The sequence below is a fragment of the Nylanderia fulva genome, unplaced genomic scaffold, assembly GCF_048542155.1.
Source record: "Nylanderia fulva isolate GAGA-0341 unplaced genomic scaffold, ASM4854215v1 Scaffold170, whole genome shotgun sequence".
In the NCBI taxonomy this organism is placed as follows: domain Eukaryota; kingdom Metazoa; phylum Arthropoda; class Insecta; order Hymenoptera; family Formicidae; genus Nylanderia; species Nylanderia fulva.
In genome coordinates this window covers 107,930-134,280 of record NW_028189946.1, presented here as the reverse complement: position 1 = coordinate 134,280, position 26,351 = coordinate 107,930, and the positions used below count along the sequence as shown (strand labels likewise).

The 26,351-nt window shown below is 42.7% G+C and overlaps 2 protein-coding genes across 2 annotated transcripts; one reads left to right on the top strand and one right to left on the bottom strand.

The window, feature by feature from the left end:
• The first annotated feature begins 6,605 nt into the window (after positions 1-6,605).
• On the top strand, positions 6,606-7,733 carry LOC114943511 (uncharacterized). The gene has a single exon (XM_029319145.2). The coding sequence runs from the start codon at positions 6,606-6,608 to the stop codon at positions 7,731-7,733; it is 1,128 nt and encodes a 375-aa protein (XP_029174978.2).
• A 16,838-nt stretch (positions 7,734-24,571) lies between these two features.
• On the bottom strand, positions 24,572-25,897 carry LOC146723738 (uncharacterized protein F54H12.2-like). The gene has a single exon (XM_085481274.1). The coding sequence runs from the start codon at positions 25,895-25,897 to the stop codon at positions 24,572-24,574; it is 1,326 nt and encodes a 441-aa protein (XP_085337400.1).
• Positions 25,898-26,351: the final 454 nt, after the last annotated feature.

The following is a 26,351-nucleotide window of genomic DNA, read 5'->3' as shown; positions in this document are numbered from 1 at the left end:
ACGATTTATAATTTAGTGGACCATGCAATACTATTGTCCGATAGACAGTTTCATGAAGAAAATATACTGACACTTAAAAATATTTCACGAAATAACTGTTTTTCCATTGACATAATCAATCGCTTTTATATAAAAGAATTAATTTTTTGAAATATAACAATAATTCTACTAATAGTGATGAAAATTTAGGTACATCACAGGTGAAAGCACCTTATATTTCGATACCATATGTAGACAATTTTAGCAATGATATTTCGGAAAAACACTTAAAGAAGAGAGTTAACCAAAATGTTCTATATTAAAAAACTTAAAAACAACAAACTCACAGAAGGATACGGAGAATTTTAACGAGATTTATAACAAAATAATTAAGGTCGTGTAAATATTCTTTTAAGAAACATATTAGAATCTGACGATCCTTCGACGGGTTATGATGTTTAATGTTTCGTTTTGTTCTATTGATTGATTTATATAGTTTTAAGAAATGTTACTGACAAAATTTATATAATAATGTGTTAACTTTAATTGAATTCTTTTATAAGTATGGTTTTTAGTTTTTATTGATATGTTATCTAAAAAATTTTTTTGATATACTTTAATAATTATTTATGTAATAAAATATTTTAGTGTTTCACTTGATAAGGATCACAATCACATGGTCGAAACGTCGTGAAACTGAATAAATCGCTAGTTTGGTCGATTAATTTCTACAACTCTTATTTAAACACTAGTGACTGCTATTAATAATTTTGGGAATTCATCATATTTATGTTATTATTATTTAATATTGAAAGCCGACAAAAATATTTCTTATTTGATAATATTGTATATAATCAACTTTTAAAAACAATATACACTTCATTCATCTCAGCCAATAGAGCCATACGCGATGTTATTGCGACAATTAATAAAAAAAATTTGAAAACTAAGGAATTTGTATTCTATGGTTGGGATCTCAGAAATTCCCCTTGTTCCTCTTTTAACTCCTCTGTTAATCTTAAGGATGAGAATCCAAGGATTGGCGGGCATCTCCACAATAATTTTGTTCCTTCCGAAATTTTTTCTAATAAATTTTTATTTTTTGTCATTCTTGCGTTATTTTAATTCTGTCAAACCTCAACTAGGTAGTTAAACCAGACAATTCAGCACTCGACGGTTCAAAGTACAGTTAATGATCTCTGTTAGCGAGTTGTACTTTGGTTAGGTTCTGATTAGCGTCTTGTCTTATCGGATTTTTGTTAGCGGGGCCTTATCAGCTGATAAGCTTATCTTATCAGCTCAGGTTACCTGATAAGGGCCTCTAATCGGCTCATGTTACCTGATATGTTTATAAACAAAATAAACGTATATCTATTACAAGATAAGATAAGGTAAAAATTCTGGTTAACTAAATTCTAAGAATTATTAAGAACAAAAGGGCTGCCGCCGTTTCTTTGTCGAGCGCCGACAATCAGATATCTATTACTAAGGGGAGTTGCGTTTCTTCTCCCCATGGCTGCGAGCGCGGCTGTTCAGCTGCTGCTGATCTATACGTTATCTATTTATTTCTAAGAAATATCAGCGGGGATATTTTGCGTCATCCGGGGCGAACGTGTCGCCGCTTACGACGAGGTGAAATTTACACCAGGGATGTAACGATGATCTGCCAAGCGGCGGCCTTATCTATTTATTTCTAAGAAATATGAGCGGGAAGATATCGCAATTATTTTTTGCGAATTAAAAACTGCATCATCGCACGTTGAAGAACAAACGATTGAACGGGATATATAATGAGGACCGATGCTGCTGCCAGATCATAGTACAATGACCACAAGAGCGCATGCTTAAATTCGGTCTGCAAAGTGTAATCAGAAGTAGTGATCTGTGTAAGTAGTGTGAAAATTTTAAAAAATGTGTTGGATATTTAATGTACAGTAAAAATGGCAACGCAAGAAAAAATCGAAGGACATTCCTGTGATTTTGATTGTTTAATATATAAAAAATCGTAAACTCGGTGTGAAAAAATTGCATACAAGAGATATTGCCGATTTCCTGGAAATTCACGAAGACATTTTAAGAATGACTGGTGATTTATCTAAATGCACCAAATCGTCTAAACGACACAAGCGAGTTGCATGTTTTCAGCGTCGCTACAAAAATTGTGTCGATTATTTCAATGTAGAGAACTTTTATTTTGGTAGAATGGATATGCCTTCACCATCGACGTCATGTAAATCGCAATCATCGGAATATGATACAGATTCGGGCCAAGAAATTGAGGAGTCAGATATGAGAGAACCGAGATTGTAATTATTAATTTAAAAACAAAATTCATAAAAATTTTCAATATTGTTTTTTCTATATTATGCAGGAATCCCGTCCGGCTGTCATAATACTCCATCGCCGAAATCTCCGTCGCTGCAGCCCTCCCTATCGGGCCCGTCGCCGAATCCAGGCATGGATCCACCGCTGCGGCCCATTACCACCGTCGTCGGGGAACATTTTTTATACTTTATAATTTTTTATTTTATAAATTTTTATATTTTTATTTTTATTATGTAATTATAATTTTTATATTTTTTATATATTTTTATTTTATATAATTTTATATATTTTTTATATGTTTATTTTATATATCTTTTTTAAATTTTGATAATTTTTTATATAAATTTTTATTTTATAAAAATTAAGAAGTATAAAAAGGCTTGTAAGAGCTGTGTAAAAGGCAATTAAGTTTACTAAGAATCACCCCCCGATGGGTTCCCACCTTGACGAAGTCCCGCGGCTGATAGGGTGGGGGGGTCCGGGGTGGAAGGATATCACCCGTTCAGGGGTGTGACCGACTGGCCTGGGCCCCCTTGGCTCGTCCGGCTGCTGGGGCGGGTGGAGGGGCTTGAGGGGGCGCGCGGGGGCCGCTCGCTCAGGAGATGGCAACCGTGTGCGCCGGACAAAGAGGAACCTCCCCAAGCTAAAGTGTGTGCAACCGTGCTGAGGGCTGCATGGCGTAAGGGGAGTTACGTCACAAACGGTGCCTCTCGGATACCGGGCGACCTTCGAGAGTATCGAGCCAAGCCCTGGTCATTCGCGGCTCTGCCCAGGTGATACCGCGCGGCCGCGGTACTCGTGGGATCAAATATGAGTACAAGCCAAAATCAAAATGAAAACTTTTCAGAAGTCCTACAGGGCGTGGCCACCTTAGGTGACGAACGACCTGGAGGAGAAAGCCCGAGCAATTCGGGGGCGGAGCCAAATAAGGCCCAGCCACCAATCGCTAGGTTTCGTTATAGCGGAGCGGCAAGGCGACGCTATAAAAAACAGAAGCAGATGGAGGCGAAGGGGGAAGCTGAAAAGCCCACCTCGGAACTGACATCTGTTTCGACAGTTACTCCCAGGACGGGGGAGCGAGCTCCTTCTGGGGCGGTTAAGCGACTCAGATCGGAGCATAGCACACCCAGTCCTGCCAGTAACACTCAGTTGGGCAAAAGGCCGAAAGTCATAACTGATCAAAGGACTTTTGCCCAATTGACCTCCGGTCTTGTGAGGGTTGCCCTGGTTCCCTTGGCTTACCCTGACAAAAGACTGGAAAAAGACGAGGCATCGCTTCTGAAAGAAACGGTCAGAAGGCGTATCCTTTGCTTAGCAAGGGGTACCAAAGCGCCTACTTTCAGAGGCACCTCGGATAGGGACGGGGCAGTTGTTTTTAACTGCACGAACAGGGAAACTGAGGAGTGGCTTAGAAGCCTAACCTCAGAAATCAAGATCAATGGGATCGAACTGCGTGCACTGCGAGTCGATGAGCTCCCTAAGAGACATCGAATCGTAGTGCATGTTGAGGATCCCACAATACCTGTCAAGGAAGCGTTGGAGCTACTTGACAGGCAGAACGTAGGCATCCAGTCACCGGACTGGGTGATCGCGAAGGGTAGCGAAAGCAGGGACGCCACGAGCACCCACTTCGCTGCCCTTGTTGGGGATGGGGCTTTGAGGGCGCTAAGAGCTCTCAATTTTAAACCCTACTGTGGACTTGGGCAGGCAACGATCAGGTTGCCTGCTGGAGAAAGCAGTAAGGAAGGCGCAAAGGAGAAATCACCGGACCCGTCAGCATAAATATGGCGGACCGGATTCACTTTACGCAGATTAACTTGCATCACAGCAAAAGCGCCTCGGCTGTACTAGCCAGGTGCGCAGCTGTGATGCACACAAGTAAATATATATTTTTAATACAGGAACCATGGATCATCAAGGGACACATAAGAGGACTTGGCAGCTGTGGAAAACTATTCTGGGCCGGAAACACGGACCGACCGAGAGCGTGCATTATAGCGAAAGGAATAGACGCCTGTCTACTGCCACAATTTAGCGATGGTGACTTTGTTGCCATCAGACTGAAGATAAAGACGACCGGTGGAATAGCCAGGGATCTAATTATAGGGTCAGTGTACATGCCCTACGATTTGGAAAACCTGCCCCCACACGAAAACATGATGAAACTCACGACTTATGCAAGGCAGAAAGGGCTAGAAATACTCCTGGGATGCGATGCCAACTCGCACCATCTGGTGTGGGGGAGCACCGACATAAATCCCAGGGGTGAGAGCCTATTCAACTTTGTGGTAGGTATGGAGCTACACATCCTGAATAGAGGAACAGAACCTACCTTCCTGGACTCTAGAAGACAGGAAGTGATAGATATAACCATATGCTCAGGCGGAATACTGGACCTGTTGAGGGGATGGAGGGTCTCTGATGAGCCCTCAGGATCAGACCACAGGCAGGTCCGTTTCACCATGGAGCAAGTACAGAGCCAAGGGTTATGGAAGAGAAATCCTAGGAAAACAAATTGGAGAGGGTACGAGGAAGACCTTAGGAGTCGACTCAAGGAAGCACCCACTAGATTCCACACCAAAGAAAATTTGGAAACAGCGGCAGACTACTTGAATGATGCCATTAAATACTCATACGAGATGAACTGCCCATTAGAGTCAAAGAACCCTTCAGCCAAAACACCATGGTGGAATAAAGAGCTAGCTAAGCTAAGGGCTGAGGGGAGAAGACTCTTTAATAGGGCTAGAAATGTAAATACACCGAGATCCTGGGAGGAGTACAGGAAATCTCAGAGAATTTACAAAAAGGCCATAGTAAAAGCTAAAAGAAAAGGATGGAGAAGTTTTTGCTCAAGTATAGAGAGTGCTCCTGAAGCATCTAGACTGAGTAGAATACTCTGCAAGGAAAACCAAACACAATGGGGCTGCCTTAAGCGTCCCAATGGAGGGTACACAGAAACTGCGGAGGAGACCCTACGGCACCTTATGGAAATTCATTTCCCAGGCTTTAGGGAGGACTCAGCAGACAACAACAACAGGCAGAGACCCATGACCGTGCACAAATCAAGGGCATGGGGACTGTCAGCTAAGGTGGTCTATCCACAAGCAGTGGAATGGGCGGTCGGTTCCTTCGAGCCTCTAAAGGCTCCAGGACCTGATGGAATATACCCGATCCTGCTGCAGAAAGGGCTGAGCATCTTGCTAGGCCCAATGACAAAAATCTACAGGGCAAGTATTGCCCTTAGACATGTCCCCCAGAAGTGGAGAGAAACCAAGGTGGTTTTCATACCTAAACCTGGCAAGAACGGTCACGTCAGGGCAAAGGACTATAGACCAATTAGCCTTATGTCCTTTGTATTGAAGACCTTAGAGAGACTGGTGGACAGATTTCTCAAGTCCAACTCTCTAATACAACAACCTCTAGCCGACTCTCAGTATGCCTACAGGGAGGGCAGGTCTACCGAAACCGCCCTACATCACCTGATAGGCAAAGTTGAGAGTCAGCTGGAGGCAAAGGGCTATGCGATCGGAATCTTCCTGGACATCGAGGGCGCTTTCGATAGCACTTCACACGAGGTGGTAGGGGAGGCACTGATCAAACATGGAGTTCAAGAACCACTGGTGGACTGGATAGGAAATATGCTAGTGGACAGACGCTTAACGGTGGAGTGCCAAGACATCTCCATCAGAGGAAAACCAACGAGAGGCTGCCCACAGGGGGGAGTTTTATCTCCTCTGTTGTGGTGTCTAGTGATAGACGACCTGCTAAAGGAGCTACAGAGGAAAGGTTTCTCGACCTTTGGCTATGCTGATGACGTGGCCATAGTGGTTAGAGGACCATTTCTCAACACACTAAGGGACCAAGCAAAGGATACCTTAAGGATTGTGCAAAACTGGTGTGAGAACAGATGTCTAACGGTTAATCCGAGCAAGACAAATTTTATGGTCTTCACCAGAAAATATAAACCTGAACCCATAGAGACGTTAAAACTCTGGGGAGAGGAAATACCGTTTACAGACTCGGTGAAATACTTGGGACTGTTTCTAGATCCTAAGCTTAGCTGGGGAAAACATCTCATAGAGCAAAGGAAAAAGTTCTATGCATCCATGTGGATGTGCAGAAGGGCAATGAGCAAGTCGTGGGGCATCAGCGCTGGTGCAGCTTTGTGGCTGTACAGGGCGGTCCTGCTACCGCGGCTGCTATACGCGTCAGTCGTCTGGTAGACGAGAATAAATAAAGGGGAGGTAGAGAAACTACTTAGAAGCCTGCAAGGTAACTACCTAAGGGCTGCAGTAGGGGCCATGAGAACCACACCCACAGAGGCGCTTGAAATAGCACTCAGTGTTACGCCAATAGGCTTGGCCGTGATAAAATCAGCCAATACCACGGCATATCGTCTAAAATGTCAGGGTGAATGGAGAAACACAGGACTGGGACACACCAGGCTTGGTCTTCTCCAAAAGTACCCTATAGAGGGAATACAAGACAGAACTACAAGAAAGTATCAACTGGTAAAACACTTTAAGATATGGATACCTGATAGAAATGAGTGGCTGAAACCGGGCGGAATCATGGACACAAAGGTGGACATGTGGTTCACGGACGGATCAGGGATAAACAACTGCTTTGGAGCAGGAGTATATGGACCTGGGGAAAACTATAGGGAGAGTATTCCAATGGGAGGCGACTGCACGGTCTTTATGGCAGAGATGCTCGCCATCCTCAGATGTGCCGAACTGAACCTAACCAAAGGAACAAATTGCAGGAAAATATATATCTGCACAGACAGTAGGGCGGCCCTTCTGGCGTTGGCGGGTGCGACCACCGAGTCTTGCTTGGTATGGGACTGCATGCTGGCGCTAGAGGAGCTGTGTGGAACAAATAAAGTAACGTTAGTCTGGGTGCCCGGGCATCAGGGCATACCGGGAAACGAAATAGCAGACTCACTGGCTAGAGAAGGGGCTAGCAAAGCACCAGATAGTCGGGAGATGGGAGTGCCCTTTACGATGGGTAAGAACTTCATCAGGGAAAATATAGACAAACAACATAAGGCCAGGTGGGATAATCTGAAATCCTGCCGACAGGCCAAATTCCTGATGAAAGACATAAATGGTAACAGAACCAAGGAACTGCTCACGTTGAATAGGCAGAAATTGAGGATGGGGATAGGACTGCTGACAGGACATTCACCAATACTCAAAGCCCACCTATTCAATATCAGACTCGCAGACAGGAAGGAGTGTCGACTATGCGGGGAGGAAAAAGAGGACAGCATACATATTCTGTGCCAATGTCCGGCTCTGGCTAGAAAGAGATTCAGGATCTGGGGACAAAGTTTTCTTAAATCCCAAGAATTAGACAAAACAAGGGTGGTGGAACTCATAAGCCTAGTGGAGAACTCTGGGCTGAGTACACATCACTCAGTTTAAAGACAAAAGTGAGGAGACACAATGGATCTCGCTGGATCTAGGTGCCGTCGGGGGCCAAGTCATGGAACCACTCACTACCAATCTACTACTACTACTACTACTTACTAAGAATCAACGCATATAATAAGAAATTATACGGTAATCAAAAAATTAAATAAAACATGGTTAATCGCATATATAGAATTTAACAATTACAATAATATAAATTAAATAAATAGACTATAGCGGAAAGTTAGAACAAAGTCAGATTGAACGAGATTGAACAGATTCGACTTGATTTTTTAAGTCGTCTTTAGCGCAAAATATAAATAATTACAAAAAAAAATTAACTAAAACATTGTATCAAAACTAATAACCTACAGGAGTCATGATGTGTATAAAAATATTTTACAATAACCAGATATTAAATACGTTAGCAATAGACAGTCAATTATGTTTAAAAAGAAGTTATAAGTAAATAATTATTCAAAAAGTAAACGAAAAAGTAAACCGCAAGCGTTATGGAAGTTATAAAGGTATCTCATCTCATGAATACTTATTTCACCTCTAATTAACTGATTGAGATGAACTCTAATTTATAAAAGACATGATCTTGTGATTTCTGTAATTAATCAAATTTTATAATCTAATTGTAAACGATAACTAACACAATCTTTAAAATATATGAGATATGCTTACATAATTATAATGATGTTAAACTTGATAACAAAAATTTTTAAACGCACGTTTCCTTCACGACACTACGGTTAGAATACGACTGTAACGTTGGTTATTAAAATCTGTTATGCTTTACCTGTTTACTATTTTGTGACTTTGACATTTCGGGAGTTTGTTTAATATGTTATTATATATGTCAGGCAAATTTTCTGTATCACTTTGTAGATTAAGACTATTGTTTTGTCTCTTAATATGCATCATTTCAGATATAAGACGTTTACTATAATTTGATTTCCTATCCAATATTTTTACATCTTCCCATTTAAATTCATGATCAAGATTTAGTCTATGTTCAGTAATGACAGATTTGTTAGTACAGTTTTTATTGATATGTTTTTTTATGTCCTGAAATCCTTGTGTCAAAATTAATTGATGAAAGGCTCGTATAAATTAACGAAATTAAAAGAAATAAATATTGTAGGCCAGTTAAACGAGCAAAATTACAAGATATAAAAATTTATTAATAATCAAATTCTCATTCCATTAGAGACACAATATACAACGTAAACGTTTCGACTGCACTACAGTCTTCTTCAATACATAAAACTCAAATATTAAAATACAAAGTTAACGATTCTTTGCTGATGAACAATGGATAAGTAAGACGATTGGTCTGAGATTCCAAGTTTTACGACATTTAATCATGCTGTGGAGATTTTACGCGAATTAATTAATATCAGAGAAAAATTGAAAAATCTTTCAACTTACATTATCGTTTTAACAAGTTTTTCTTCTCGAAATTTTAAATGTGTGTTGCGAAATCTAAATAACAAATGTCAAGGTAGAGAGCGTGATGCATATATTTATTACCAATGTTTTTCTAAACTATGATTCAGTTAATTTTTTAAGTATGTCAAAATAACTACTGTCGAGCAATTCAGTGTCTTTGTTTAAATTAATTCTATTTTTCTGTTCTTTAATATGGATCATTTCAGATATTAGCCTTTTATGGTAATTCTTCCCATGATCCATAATCTTAGTGTTATCCCAGTCAAATGTATGCTGTTCATTTAGAATGTGTTCCGTGACAACCAAATGCTTAGCAGAGTCTAATTTAATATTATTTTTATGTTCTTTAAGTCTCGTTCCTAACTGTCTTTCTGTTTGTCCGACATATGTAGTGTCACAATCATTGCAATTCAATTTATAAATAACATTAGAATTTTTGGGACAATCGTTTCTGTCCTTTTGAACCCTTATGAAGTCATTCAATTTTTTAATGCAACGATATCCCACCAATATGTCAAGTCTTTTTATTGCTGAAGCGACTTTATCAGAAATTGATTCTATATATGGTATGACAAAATATTTAATGTTTGTATTTGTGGTATTGGTATCTATTATATTGTTGGTATTAGACTTGTTAAATTTCTTCGTTGAAAGATGTTTTAATCTGCGTTTTATTTCTATGAAAATTAAGTCAAGAGGATAACCATTGAATAGCAAAATATTAATAGCTTTCTCTATATTTTTTTTGTGAAATTGAGGATATGATAGCAATATAGCTCTATCTATCAAGCTATAAATTGTTCCTAATTTATGACAAGTCGGATGATTTAAAAAAAAATAGAGTAATCTATCTGAAAATGTCTTTTTGTGGTACCAATCTAAATAAATTTTATTATCTATTACTTTGATCATTATGTCTAAAAAGCTTATACATTGATTATCCTCTTTTTCTAATGTAAATTTTAGTCTATTGTTATAATTGTTAAATTCATTCAAAACGTATGTAATATTGTCAACGGAAGTGCATAAAATAATATCATCTACATAACGGAAATAGCAAATTATTCCGCAATTTAAATTACCAATTACCAATGTTTCCAAGTCCTCCATGACTATATCGGCAATGATCGGAGAAAGTGGGGAGCCCATAGGAGTCCCATAAATTTGTTTATAAGTTATGTTATTGAAAGTAAAAAATGTAGAAGTTAATATAAATTTTATCATACTTATGAAGTCATTTTTGGGAATCTTTGTGTGTGACTCTATAAAATGCCATCTACTATTGATACTGTTCAATGCAAGATCTACGGAGACATTAGTAAACAATGAAACGACATCCAATGAAATTATTGTGTCGGAATATTTTAGCGTTGTTCCTGATAGAATGTTGCATAAATCAAAACTGTTATTTACAAAACTGTCAGCTCTAGGAAGGCTATTTTTTAAAAAGAAGCAATGTTATATAAAGAAGTTTATTGAGAAGACTATTAATCTGAAAGGAATATTTTTCTTATGGACTTTGGGAAGCCCATAGGCTTTGGGGAGAAGGGAATCGCTAGAAAATAAATAATAATATTCCTTCTTATTGATGATATCTTTTTTCAACCATTTTTTTTTAAATTATTAAGTTCTTTTTCTATTTTAGATGACGGGTTATTTTTAACTATGGTATAAGTAGAATCATCTTTTAAAAGACTCAACTTTTTTTATATAGAATTCTTTATCTAATGCAATTGTAATACTGCCTTTATCTGCTCTAGTAAATAAAATATTGGGGTTTAGATTACAGAATTTAATTGTGTCTTTGTGCATGAGAAGTAATTTTTCTTGTGTGTACGTTTTTTGTCATTATTTTTTAAAAATAAAGAAAATTGTGGAATGGCAGCATTACGAATCAAAGTAAAATTTTTGAATTACCCATTAGAATTACTCTCTATATCTTTAATGAACTCGTGTATGGCTACTTTTTTATTTATATTAACTGGAAGACTAAAATCACCTTCCAATTGTAGTAGATTAGTTACATTAGGAGAAATATTTTTATCAGTTAAATTAATAAACCATTAGTTAACTAATTAATAACTAATTAGTTTGTTGTAAAGGATTATGTGTAGCATCACGAAAATTATTAGCAAAAACAGTGTTATCAACAGTATTAGTCGATAATTCTGTTGTTTTTAATTCAATAGGATCAATATTATTAATGTGTATTCTGTTTCATGTGATTTACTTCTATCCTAGTGTTAAGTTTTCTACATGTTTAGCCTACGTATGTTGCGTTGCAGTTATTGCATTCAATTTTATAAACCAAATGAGTGTTGGAACCTTTAAGAATTTTATCTTTATGCGTTTTAATGAACTTATTAAGTTTGTTCGAACTCTTGTATGATAATCTGGTATTAGTGTCTTTGATAATGTTCTTGATTTTTCAGTAAAATGTGGCAAATATGGAATTGTAAAAAAAAAGTTAATGTTACTACTTTGTGTATTACTGTTGTTAAAATTATTTATATTCCTCAAATAAATCAAAAATTTTAGTCTATTATTAATTGTGTCAAAAATTAATTCCAATAGATAGCTGTTGTCCAATAAAATATTGATAATTAACTTAATATTTTTTAAATGGAAACTGGGATGAGATAAAACAAATACTCTGTCTATCAATCCAATAATTGTTCCTCTTTTTTGACACAAGGGATGCTGAGACATAAAATTCAAATATCTCCCTGAAAAAGTAGGTTTGTGATACCAATCAATTATAATCCTATTATTGCAAGAAATTAGAGTAATAGCGAGGAAATTGAGTTTATTGTCTTCTTCTGTTTCAATCGTAAATTGTAGTCTAGGATGAAATGAATTGAACACTTCCAACGTGTGGTTAATACAACTGAAAGGAGCCGTTAGAACTAAATCGTTCACATATCTGAAGAAAAAAGGAGTGTACATAAGGGCACTCAATGCTTTGTTTTCTAGATCTTGAAGAACTATGTCAGCAATTATTGGAGAGAAAGGGGAATCCATCGATGTACCATAAGTTTGTTTGTAAATTACGTTGTTAAAACTAAAGTAAGTTGAGTTTAAAACCAATTTTATTTTATACATTTTTATAACTTTATAATATAATAATTACATGTTTACACACACACACAAACGCACGCGCGCGCGCACGCACGCACGCACGCACGCACGCGCACATGTAAATATACACACATTTATAATAAATTATATTTTATATAAAAAAATGTACAATTCAACCTTTTCGTTTTCCCATCCCGTGCGACATCCTGCTACCAAAAATCATATAAATTAGTCTCTCCTTCGCGTCTCTCTCCTTCGCGTCTCTCTCTTCTTCGCGCCTCTCTCGCCGACTTTCTCTCCTTCGCGCCGCGTGGGCCTCTCTCGCCGTATCTCTCGTCGCGCCGCTACTTCGAGCCGCCTAATCTCTCTCGCTGCTAATCTCGAGCCGCTGTATCTTTCGCTGCTGAATCCAGGCGTGGATCCCGAGCCGCCTAATTTCTCTCGCCGCTACTTGGCGCAGCGTCTTCTCACGCTGCGTCTTATTTCGCCGTCTCTCTCACTCTCACGCTGCGTCTTATTTCACCGTCTCTCTCACGTAGCGTCTTATTTCGCCTTCTCTCTCACTCTCACGCTACGTCTCTCTCGAATGCGTATGTCTCTATCTCGAACGCGTATGTCTCTCTTCTTACGCTGCGGCCCGTATTCTTTCTTTCTCGCGCTCATATCTTTTGCATTATCTCTCTCTCTCACTGCGGACCTTCTCTCTCCCACTGCTGCAGAATCCAGGCGTGGATCTTGATGCGGCCCGTCTTCTTTTTTTTTTTTTTTTTTTAGCTTTACGTTGGGGAAACCATCATGGTACCGCTCATCTCCGGGTAGAGGTGAGGGTTATGTGGGACTCCTTGTTCCCCTTGATCGAGCCACGAGTGGTTCGACCAGGGGGCCCAAGACCTACCTCACTAAAACCCCAACGGGTGTTCCTTTTCGCGGCGTTGGTAAGGGGCACCAAGGATGCTGGGATACCCTTGCCGACTTGGCACCCCTCCGCCGATTGTCCCGGGGAGCCGCCTCGACCTTGCGGCCGAGACACCTCCCCGACCGCACAGTCAATGACTGTGCGGTTTCCTACGCGGTTGCGGCACAGGGCAACACCAACCCCATGCCGCGCCCTCCCAAAAAGTTTGAGGGGCGGAGCCATGGCTCGAGAATTCCCGCTCGAGCCATCGCCCCACGCCCCCCCAGCGTCGCAACCCCCAGACCCCCAAAAGGGTGGTCCGGTTCGGCGGCTCGCTGAAGGGGCCCTCATCAAAAGGCCTCTCTCAAAAGGAGAGAAACCCCCTTCCGTGGACGGTGTTGCCTTCCCACCGGTGCCTCATGGCTCCCGGTGAGAGGGCCCTACACGTCACGTCTCGTCCATGAGAGGGGGCCAGGCACCCATACGGAAGGACAAGTCCACTTGCAGGGGATACGTGGCCCCCCCTCCCTAGGTCCCCCCGACCGCGGCCTCCCTCCTTCCCCTAGGGGTCAGAGTTCGCCCACAGCCAGGGGGGCCCCATTCTCTCGGAGAGCGTGGGGGGGGGAGAGGGTACGCCTAGGCGCACCCATGTCCCCGCCGACACCCTCATCCGGCATCTGACGATGTCGGGGTTTTTTGGGTCCCCCTCCCCCGATCCCCGCCGCCGCTAACGGACGCAGCCTTGGCCGCGACCGCCGACGGCGGGGAAGGGGGAGGACGACCCCCACCCCTAGGCCCCGCAGGGGGTGCCACAAGACACCCCCGCTCTCCAAGCCTGTGTCTCTGCCGGGCCGGCCGGAGGAAGTCCACACATAGCGGACACCTCGGGCCGGACCGGCACTCCGCCACCTTGTGGGCAGGGGAGCCGCAGCGGTAGCAGCGGCTACCCCTGTCCACCCGCGAGGTACACCGGCGCCAGGTATGTCCTGGAAAAAGACACCGGTAACACCTCGCTGCGCCCATGGCGTTGGCGACGGTCGCGCCGCCGTCGCCAACCCCACCCCTCCTTCTTTCTTCCCCATCACCGGTGGCCTTCCCTTCCCCACTGCTGGTGGTGGCGCCTACTCCTTCTCCTTTCCCCTTCCTTTTCCCCCCTTTGATCACCTTCACCCACTCATCGGTGGCGGTGGTGGTGGTCTTCCCCTCCCTTCCCCTCTCGAGGGTCTTCTGGACCCTCCTCCCTCCTTCGATCTCGCCGAGGCGCATCTCGATCGCCCTCAGCCGGTCCGCGGTGGCTGCCAGTCCGGAGGATATTTCCCCCAACCTGACCTCCACCGCCCCCGGCAACGGAGGGTCGACCTCCATCGCCTCGGCGATCTCCACCTGTGTCCCCTGATCCCGGAACCTCCCTCCGGGGTCAGGGGACGTCTGAGTCCCCCGGTCCCTGACCTCCCTTCCAGGATCCGGGGGGGACCCCTCCTCCTCAGCCTCCTCTGCCTCTCTCCTGCGCCGATCATGCTCCCGCATCGCAAGGCACACCACTGCCCGCGCGAGACCATGTATCCGCCTCTCCATGGTCTCGGCGTAGCACTCCGCATGGCCCATCATCTGCTCCAATCTCCCTTTTTCCCCACATTGACGGAGGCTCTCCAGAAAGGACTCCGTGTCCTTCCCTACTCCGCCAATCTCCAGCAGAGAACGGCCGAAAGGTCCCGTTGCCGGGGCCTCAACCTCAGCCATCTCCAACAGCGGGGTGATCCTTTCCGGGTCGAGATCCGGCAGTAGTGCCAAAACCTCGAGCATCGGGGTCCGTGGCCCCGCTTCCATCGGGGTCGTCGGATCCCTTCCTCCCAATCCATGCCCGTCGTACGATGACGACGGGGTGGGGGCCGGGACAATACCCCCCTCCCCGCCGGGCCCTGACATATCCGACCTACCTGGGCCGGTAACAGTCTTTTTCTTTTTTCGTCCTCCCATGATGTTGTTTTGATGGTTTTTTGACTTGGTGGCCTTCCAAGGGTGGCGGGCCGAAGCCCTGTGGCCCCACCAGGCCAGATGTACCTCCACTGGAGGTACGAACCACTTTTAGCACCCCTCGCAAGGCTATTCCCTTGCGAGGGGTGAGCCCCCCCACCACGACAAGGTGGTGGTTCACGGGGGGAATGCGGCCCGTCTTCTAGATATTTCTGTCTCTTAATGAGACCGTCGCGTGCGCGTCGCGATATGAATATCAAGCGGCCTGTCTTATATCTAACCTTGTAAGATAAAAATATTGATTTTTTTCTCGCATATGTCCTTGGCACGATAATTCTCTCTTGTAATGTATGTAACGGGTGGCGCGCAAATAAAGTACACGCATCGTTCTGCGCACGAGAAGGAGACGGACGTCAGTGCCTCGGTTGGCAAAGCATCGGCGCCTCGCAGGAAGAATCGATGTGGAGCTGAGAAGAGAAGGGCCAGGAGAGACAGAGAGAAGGCTCTTATGGGGCAGACTCCCTGTCCATCCTTAAATCCGAAGGGAGCGTCGAAGGAAAAAGAGAATGGGCACACCGGCAAAAGGAGCCGACCGGGCTCCGATGACACTCCCCCCTTGGTGCGAAGAACGGTAAAAAAAGCCTAGGGCTCATGACAATGGATCCTATGTTGCTGCAACGGATTCCTTGGCGAGGGCGATTGTTTTGGAGAGCTACCTCGAACAGGCGGTGTCCTTTGAGCAGCTGACTCTGCTGAGGGGTGCAGTGGTCAGCGAGCTAAGAGGGATCCGTGAGGGTCCCTTGCCTAGGTTCACGAGGACTGCGGCCCTGAGGAACGGGGCCGTGATCATTTGTGGCAAGGACGAAATGGCGCTCGATTGGCTGTCTGGGCGAATCGGGCACATCTCGCCCTGGGAGAAAGCCAAGCTTAGGATGGTGGGCTTGGAGGAGCTTCAAAGGCGGCACAGAGCGGCTGTCTGGCTACCGGGCCTCTTGGTGGCTGCGGCGGCGGTCTTGGGGCCACTGCAAGCTGGCAGGTCTTTGCCGAGAATATCGGGGTTTTTTCAGAGGAAAGAAGCCTCATTCTCGGCAATCCGGATTCCAGTGTCGTCAAATTGAGGGCAGGGGACTTCGGAATCAGCTATGGGCTCGAGCAGGTAACAATAAACCTGCTCGGTGTCCGTAGCGGAGAGGCGGGGCAGGGTGAGACTCGGCCCCAGCCGTGTCCTCAATAAAGTGGGCATGGCGGGAGTGACTCTCACCCAGATCAACTTGCACCATAGCATAGGTGCCTCGGCTGTTTTGGCCAAGCGCATAGCTATGATGCACACACATATCTCTTTAATGCAACCTTGAGTTTTCAGAGACTGCATCAGAGGTATTTTGACCTGCGGGAAGCTGTTCAAGGCTCCAGCGGAAATCAGATCCAGGGCTGCAATTGCAGTCAGAGGTATCAATGCACAACTCATGCCTGAATTCTGTTTTAGGGATGTTGTGGCTGTCACAGTAGAGCTTATCAGGGCAAACACTGGAACTATGAGGAGTGCTGCTATTTGCTCGGCCTACTTTTCACACGAAGAGGAGATATCACGTTCTCCAGAACTATTGGACAGGCTGATAAGGCACTGTCAGGTGCGAAAGCGGGCTTCCGCTAATCGTAGGGTGTGATTCTAATGCGCATCACGTGGTCTGGGAAAGCACGGACATCAATGATAGAGGCAGAAGGCTCTTGGAGTACCTAATGGCCACTGACCTCGATATCCTAAACAGAGGTAATGAGTTCACGTTCCAAACTACGGTGAGGAGCGAAGTGCTCGACCTTACTTTCTGTTCAAGAAGTTTTGTGGACAGCGTAACAGACTGACTGGAGGGTCTCTCAGGAGCTCTCCTTGTCCAACCATAGGCAAATTGTCTTTGGGCTCGCAAATGTGAGACCTGAAGTTACTCGGGAAGGAATCCCAGAAAAACTGACTGGAACTCCTTCAAAAGTCATCTGGCCCTAAATCTTGAGGGGTTCCCTAAAAGACACGGAACCAAAGAGGAAGTAGAGCTATGTGTAGATCACCTGCAGAATGCCCTTATCGGCGGCTTCAAGACCAGCTGTCCGAAAAGGACAGTTCGCTCGAATAGGAAAGTATCATGGTGGGGAGTGAACCAGCAAAGGCTTAGGATGGAGGCTCGCCGGGCTTGGAACAGGGCCAGAAACACGGGCGGCCAGTCCGACTGGGACCTTTACGGAAAGTCCCAGAAGACCTATAGGGACTCCATTCTAGCTGCCAAGAGCAAGAGCTGGAAAGGGTTCTGCGAGTCTATGGAGAGCTTCTCTGAAGCCTTAAGGCTATGCAGAATTCTAGCCAGAAATCTGGATTCAACCTAAGAGGCTGTGTGCTTCCCGAAGGGAAAGATGGTCTCTAGGGAGCGCTGTCTGGTACATCTGTTGAAGACCAGTTTTTCTGGCTTTGACAGAGAGGCTGTAGGAGAGCTTCAAATATGGCCTGCGGAGTCTAATTTAAGAGCACGCGGAGAAAACTGGAGCTTGACGGCCGATATCGTCGGGCCCGAGAAAGTTAAGTGGGCGATTGGAACCTTCAAACCCTTCAAGTTTGCAGGTCCGGATGGAATCTTTCCGGTGCTCTTTCAGAAGAAACTCGAATTGATCGTCGGGCCCTTGACGCAGACGTTGAGAGCTTGCCTCGCTCTAAGTTATATTCCCAGGGCCTGGAGACTGGCAAGGGTTGTGTTTATTCCTAAAATGGAAAGGACACATTGCTCGTCAGCCAAGGATTTCAGATCAATCAGCTTGACGTATTTTCTTTTGAAAACGCTGGAAAAGCTGATCAATGTCTATCTAAGAGACGTGGTTCTTGGGCGGCACCTGCTGCACGTCAACCAACACGCGTACTGGGTGGATTACTCTACTGAGCGCTCCACGCACTTATTTGTCAAATTGAGCGCCAGCTTAAGATAAGAGGCTTTGCTGTGGGGACCTTTCTCAACGTCAAGGGTGCCTTCAATAACACACCGCATGAGATGATTTGCAGAGAAACGTCACGACGGGGTCTCCCGGACAGGCTGGTTGGCTAGATCCGGCGTATGCTCAAGTGATGCATTGTAACATCGCTTGGCTCTTCTAGGATTGGCGGCAGGGTGGAGCGGGGGTGCCCGTAAGGCAAAGTGCTCTCGCCACTGTTATGGTGCCTGGTGGTCGATGGACTGCTCAGAGATCTAAATGATAGAGGTATATACGCGCAAGAATATGCTGACGATCTGGCTATACTTGTGCAAGGTCCCTTTATTGACACGCTCATGGAAATCACGCAAAGTGTTCTTGAGACTGTTGAGGGTTGATGCAGGGGCTCGAATCTTTCAATTAATCCTCGGAAAACCTTATTGTATTCACCCGGAAATACAAGATAGGCACCGTTGGGGGGCCCATCTTGGGAAGTATCAACTTGTTCCAGCTGAGTCAGTGACATATCTGGGAGTTATCCTGGATAGAAAGCTGATGTGGAGGGAACATCTGGAGAACCGATGTAAGAGTGTTATCTCTTACTTCTGGATGTGCAGAAGGTCCTTTGGCCAGACCTGAGGTCTCAGACCGACGATGGTCTACTGGATCTACTCTACAATCATTAAGCCTTGGCTGCAATATGCTGCTGTAGTATGGTAGTCCAGAGCTCAAAAGATGGCAGTCAGGGTGGCACTGGAGCACGTCATGGTTCTCATTCTCAGAGGAGCCCTGGGTGCAATCAGGACCATTCCTGTGGCTGCGATAAGGGTTTTACTTGATGTGGAACCCTTCTATCTCTCGATCACAGCTGCCGCCTCGATAGCGGCGCATAGACTCCGGTGCAAGGGGAAATGGGAGACTGGTATCAGGCACACCAAATTCCTCGACGGCATACTCTCCGACCCTATCTTACGAATGCCGAAAGATAGGATGTCGGTCAAACACGCGTCGAAGGCTACCTACAAGGTTTGTTTTCCGCAGCGGAAAGATTGGCTCAGACCGCAGAGTTCAAGGCTGGGCGGTGGGGCCGTCCTTTTTACGGACGGCTCCGTGACCGGCTCAGGCTCTGGGGCGGGCATCTATTGTCGAGGAAAAGGGATTAGCGATTTGATCCCACTCGGAAGGTTTGCCACTATTTTCTAAGCGGAAATGATGGCAATCATGTGCTGTGCTCAGAACCTCCTTGCCAACGGAACCAGAGAAGAGCACATCAGCATCTGGTCAGATAGTCAAGCGGTTCTTAGGGATCTTGACTCATCAACCTTCAACTCCAAACTTATGTGGAACTGCAGAGCAGTTCTAGAGGATCTGGCAAAAAGCAATAAGCTTGCGCTGGTATGGGTGCCTGGACACTTTGATATCAGAGGCAACGAGAAGGCGAACCAGCTGGCAAAGGCTGGCTCAGGAGCTGGGCTGGTGGGTCCGGAGCCGGTGACTGGTGTTTTCTACTGCTTAGGCAGGGAGAGGATCAGTCGCTGGTTGCGGGCCCAGCATTTGCTCAACTGGAAAACCACAACCGGATGTAGGCAGTCGAGAGCGCTGCTCGGGGACTTTCTGAGCGAGGGCCTTACTGCGAACATTAAGAGACTAAACAGAAAGTAAGCCGGGCTGGTGACGCGCATGCTAACCGGGCACGGCACCCTCAATTATCATCTGCACAAGCTGGAACTCAGCGACAAACCCAATTGCAGGGGATGCGATACACTGGAGGAAACCAGCCTCCACGTGCTGTGTGACTGCCCGGCGTATGCGAGGGCAAGAGTCGATCTGCTGAGATCGGTCTTCTTGAGGCCACAGCAGATAAACAGTCTTTTAGTTGGCGACCTCCTCCGCTTTTAGGGAAGGGTGGGCCTCGACTAAGGGCTGCTTTTGTCGGGGCGGCACAATGGACTTGGTCTGCGTGCCTAGGGCAGGGCTTCTATAAGAGACTCTTCTCCCCCATCTTGTATTATTATTATAGACTCATCATATTTTTAGTAAGGCGAAGATTTAATAAATATAAATTTTCTGTGCGCGCAGTTTGCAAAAAAATATAAAAATTATAAATACAAAAAATGGAGTCATTCTTTGTCACGTTCTTGTCGTTGACTCCGGGTTCGGCTGAAAACAAAGAATATATTGATGTTTGATATTTTTTCTTATCTATTTTTTTCAAAAACTATCAGTTTTATGCAAAAAATGTATAGAACATAAATAATATATTTTTATAGGAACTACAACTTTTATTTGAAACATTTTTTTGTTACATTAATATTTATCGAAATAATGTCTAAAAAGATATTTTTTCAGTTTTTTTTTAGTTTTGACCTTGAAAATGACCTTGTCGCAAATTTTAATTATCATATTCGTAATCAGCGTTCAAAAATACAAAATTAGTGTAGTTTCAAAAAATCGAAGAATTCACCTATTTGGAACTTTATCCCCACTCTGTCTATATTAATGGCTATGTGACGCGACCACCCACTTTGTAAGGCGACAGATTAACACGACAAGCAACGGGCATTAATTAACTCCGCGTTACTAAATAATTATTATCCCTCTAAAAAATAACAGATGTAAAAAAAAGCGCTATGTATCTTTCGCCAGCAAAAGTAGTTCTTTAAAAATTAGTCGCCATTAAAAATATTATCTTCTCAACAGTTATATTTATAAGCAAAATAATTTTTTACAAAAATTAATTACCATCAAAAATATTTTCTCAAAAATTATATTTTTAAATAATATTTTATTTTTATTATTAATATGAGAAAAAAATTTTAAATAACGTCAAAAAGTAGTAAAATAAAAAAAATTGCACTAAGTAAATAAAAATATATAACATATTAATTGATATAAGGCTCTCTTAATAAAATTATAATATGAAGAAAGACGGGTTAACTAAAAGCTAAGCGTGGTTATTAATACGCGAAAATATGGAAACTTTACATTTCAAAGTCTTTTTATTTACATATCGTACGTTTTTGTTCTCTGTTTTCGACAATCCTCAGCATCTATTATAATAAAAAATATGAGATTATTTCATATTTTAAAAATCTTGGCAGTGACCAAGTAAAAATTTGGTGCCTTGTGCACAGATATTTAATTCTAACGAAAAAATTTAGTTTCGTTGGGATAACGTACCGTCTTCCGCGATTGGCTCTTATTGCCTGTCTTACACTTTAAATTTATATTAATATTTTAATTTTTATTTCTATTACGCTTTAATTGTTTTTTTAGTTGCATAAAAATTATATATTTAGTTGAGTATTAATAATGTATTATTTTGAAAATGTAAATGTATGAGTAATAATTATGTACAACAGTATAATATAAACTAGAAAATATAATTTTTGTTACTTATCAACTTTTGAAATTTTTGTAATCTGTGAATGCATTTTGCATTGGTTTGGTTGGGTGGCCAGTAAATTCGAAACAATTGAGAGTGACTTCTCTGAGACTCGATGTTCATTTGTTTTATCGCGCATATATCTTTTGTCGCAGACTCTCGATGTTAGTCAGTTACATAGCAAGAAGCTTGTTTATAACATCAGTTGTACGTATACAGTTTTTGATCTCATTAATTTTGAACTACAAAGAATTCAAGTAAGAAAAATAGAAATTTTGTAATTATGACATCAAAACGTGGTAGACCTCGTTCATATGACGAAAAGTTAATTATATCTACAATTCTCTAATATAAAGATAATCTAGTAAATGTTGATAACAAAATTGTTTCAAAACTAAGCAAAATATGGACGGATATAGCTCGTGAACTAAATTGTAATACAACAGAAAATGGTTTATATACATTAGTAATACAGAATCGTTTTGAATTAAAAGACAAAATACTCAATACAAATAATAATACAAATACAATACTTATTGCAAATAGTATTACAAATATTACAAAAAATGATTCAAAAGATGATTTAAAAGATGATTCATGAGATATAGATTTCAGTCTGAATGTCACTGCTACAGTAAATGAGAGCGATTGTAATGAAAATCATACTATTAAAATAGTTTTTGAAAAAAAAGAATTAGAAAATTTAATTGTTATGAAGCAATATGTTCGCACAGAGAAATGTCGACCGCAAATACGATAGTAGTATAGTGGGCACTATGGCCCGTCAAAACAAACCCCCACCACCGACCCGTCTGGCGCCGTGTCTTATCTTATCTTTCCCCCACCACCGGCGTCTGGTTTTTCCGAGTGTGGGTGTAGGGGGAGAGGGTGTTGGGGGAAAAAAAATGGCGACTGGCCCCGAAAAGTGGGGATGAGAATTTTATTTTTTTTATTTTTTCTGATTTCCTCTGGATTTGAACCTGGGGCCTTCGTGTTTCCGAGCAGGGTCCTAGTATGTTGAGCTAAACGAGATCTTACTAGTCTAAGGATTAGATGAGGTATTTAAGCTAAAGTTGCGTAGGGTACGGTATGGGGGTTCGGGTATACGTATGGCAAGGATAGCTCGTCGAATCAAATGGTCGATATTGGACGGGGTGGGGTAAAAACAGTTCGGGTATACGTATGGCAAGGATAGCTCGTCGAATCAAATGGTCGATATTAGACGGGGTGGGGTAAAAACATTTTGACCAAGAAAAGCGTTATGCGGTCGACCGGGGATCGGTGGCAGGTAGTAACTGACAATGCCGTAGGGTAATAAAAAAAGAACACGCAAATATTTGTACTGGCGAGCATTCCGACTCGTGTCACGATAAAAAATAATGCATCATCGTAGATTAGAAAGAATGCTTATTGTTGAAAAGATGTCAAATAAAATTTTATTTTAAAATAACTCGCTGCTTAATGAAGGTAAACAGAAACATGGATGTTGAGGAAATTTCTGGAAAGAGGAAGTGAAAGAAAATTGAACAATGGTTTTAAAAGTACAAATATGATTTATATTTAAAATATTTTTACAAAACAAAATTTATTTATTAATACTAAAATTTATATTATATATTGTTATGATTCGCTTGTTTTTTGTGAGTAAAAATTTTACGAAATAAGTGTATGATTAAACGATCGTTATATTCACAATCTTCGGAAAAAAGAGCGAGAAACTGATTAAGATTATAGCCGCTACACATATAATATAAAAATACACAGCAGTATTGTCCGCAAGTCTTAGAAAAAATTCCTTGTAATTGTTGAATATTCCAACGATGGATGATGGAGTTTCGTCGAAGTCGGATGAGAAATCCTGGATACAAGAGGGGCAATCCGTAGCTGTCGAAGTAAGTGGCTGTGCCGTGTTCATCGAGGTAGAAGGCGATCCAATGTTCTCCAGGTCGATCGTGATTGTCGGTGTTAGCGACGATAGCCGTCGACCTCGTCCACACCCTCGGAACTCTGTCGGCTGCATAGACTCCAACATGTCTGGCATCTAGATGACGCAATGCTTGTAGAATTTCGCGAGAGTTCATTTTTTTGTCCCGAATACGAACGAGTGTACGGTATTATTTGAACAATACCAGTTTTTACCTCTTTCGTAAACGACAAAATAAACGACAATGCGTCTTCTTCTATCTTGAGTTGTTTTGAGAGGTTTTCAATGTCAGTTTGCGTCGAGATGGAAATTGTTTCGTTCTTGTTTCTATCCGTCAACGTCGATGACGGTTCAGAAATCACAAATCTCTCTTCTTTTTTTCAATCTGATGTTTGTTGTTTTGCTGATTTTTCTCCTCTATTTATATTTTAGTTATATTCTCATTTACATCGCAAGAAACGGCGGCGTCGTATTTATCGTCGCTATCGTCGAAGGTAATTTCCCAACTTTCGTCAGAACTACAAGTAGCTTCGGTAGAGGTCGAAACGTTCTCGCAATTATTTTGCACACTTAGCCAGCATTCTAATTTATAAGCATTGTATAACGCGCAATGAAAGGTTCCAAATTTTCGAATCCCGTGATGACCGTAATATTGTACGATATCCTCCTCATCCGGTAGATTTTTAAATGCTGGTGAGGTACCCTCCAAATTATTTATATCTCTGAAAAGTAAATTCCTCAAGTAGTTTGCTTTTTCGTTACCTCTGACGTAAACGCAGCGCGCGTGTCTTGCGATTTCGCGGAGATGCGAGGTAAAATATTTAGGATTAATTGAACCACTCGATACCGTGATAATTTCGTGAGAGCCAATTGTTTTCTCGTCTTGCTTTTGCGGGTAATTTTCCAAACGCGTATGGTGGCATCATAATCCAATGCTCGACGGAAACCTTGTATGTTGACGACTATGTCCATATTGTGAGATTTTCGTTGGTGAGGTACAAGCTCTTAGCGAAACGTGCGCGTTTGTTCGTGTCTCGTACAAAACTGAATTCATTCTAGCGCGTTACATAGTTTCCACTTCGTGAATAGCGTCATCGAAATTTCCAAAGGAAGAGGAGGGGGAAAATTTTCTAATCGCGTATTACATTACTGTGTATGAATACATGTTGGTAAACGAGCGTTAAAAGTTAACCGGAAAAATCGACGATAACTTGACGCGATGCGTCGATTTCTACGACATTATCGAATTCGGCGTAAACGATACAATTAATTGTTTCGGTGAGTGCCTTCTCGAATCTCACTTCTAACCAAAGACTTCCGTGTCTCACGAGATTCCAATGACCGGCGCAATTAGCGGATAGATCGGGTGTAAGATCAAAAGCGAATAACGTATATCCCTGAGAATAATCATCTCTACTTATAGAATTTCCCTCGTTCAAAAAATGGATACCCGTCCCTGAGAAGAGCGTATGATAAGCTTCGATGTAAAGCGGTTCGCGAGACGAGAAAACCGGTTGTAACGGTCTACTGGGTATTTGTGTACCGTCGACGTATAGCGAGAAGAAGTTTATTCCGTAATTTTGGAAATTAAACGGATTCAATTTTCTGTCACCGTTAAACGCTTTATTATCGACGAAACCTACTATTATTCGTTTCGGTAATTGTCCCAGTATTACATTATCTAACGATTTACCCACAACCCCACTGTGAATCGTGAATGTTTTAATTTCAACTCTCGTAAGCGGATACTTGGCGGTAACTTTGCTCAGCATTCTAGCATGCGCTAGTAATACTCCGGAACTTATTTTCGCTCTTCTCACCATTAGGCTTGCATCGAGTATACGAATTTTCGACGTGCAATTAGTTTCTATGAAACAAAACGTATCTTTCGAGCGCACGAGTCTCAACCGCACCTCGACGCCATTAATTAAGAATTTGTCCTGATTGAAAACGTCGCAATGGAGGTGACCTATAAGATCTAGCGCGCGCCCTCCGCGTATGTAACGAGCTCGTCTCGCTATAGCGGTATTGCCTTCCGCTCCTACTGTATCGTCCATGTGACCGGGTGTATCCGCATCCCATAAGCACGAGGTTAGATGGGAAGTTTTTGCGGGTGATGAATAATTTAACAACGCTCCGATGTACGCGCGGTACGCATAAGCGTTGTTTGGAGGCGACACGAGCTTTTGATTGAAATACACGTCGATTTGATTGAAGATGGAATGAAGAAAATGATTTACGGGGCCCACGTTGACGGCAGATCCGGTGGCGAGACCGGGTAGCGGCTCGGTTTCTACACGTACCCGAAGACTTAGTAACGTGTGTGTGAGATCTAAATATTCTTCTCCGTGACCCGGGATGACGAATTCTAGCGGGGAGTCGTCCGAAAGCGAGGTCACGGGTTTGTAATAAATCCATTGCGAACTTTCGATGCTAGTTTGCGTGGGCGGTAAAGAGAAGAGATCGAGCTCGCTCTTTAAACACTCGCTCGAGTGTGTGTGAAGAAATGACATTTTTTTTTTTCACCTTCTGCTCTACCAACGTTATTGTCACGAACAAGCGTATTTAGAATAATGGCGATTATGAAAATATATCGTATACTGTACGCTTTTTACCGCTATTAGCTTTACGCCGTTTCGCGGACGACTTAAGTCTTTTTACAGTCGAGCGATTTTTCCTCGTATTATTTTTAGTTTTTTTTGTATTTGTTCTTTTTTTCCCACGCGACTTCATTTTCGATAAACTTTTTTTCTTATTTGTCTTACGACGTTTACGCGATGCGGTTACCGAGGATTTAGCGACGTGAGTCTTAAGCCTGCCGAAAGGAAACTGCGCTACATGAATTTTTTCATCCGATTTATATCCCCTACCTTTCATTAGACTACTTATTTTTTCCCTAGCTTTTCTCTTAAGATTGTCACGCGATTGTTCAAAACGATGCTTGACAGCTACCTTTAACGGCATTTT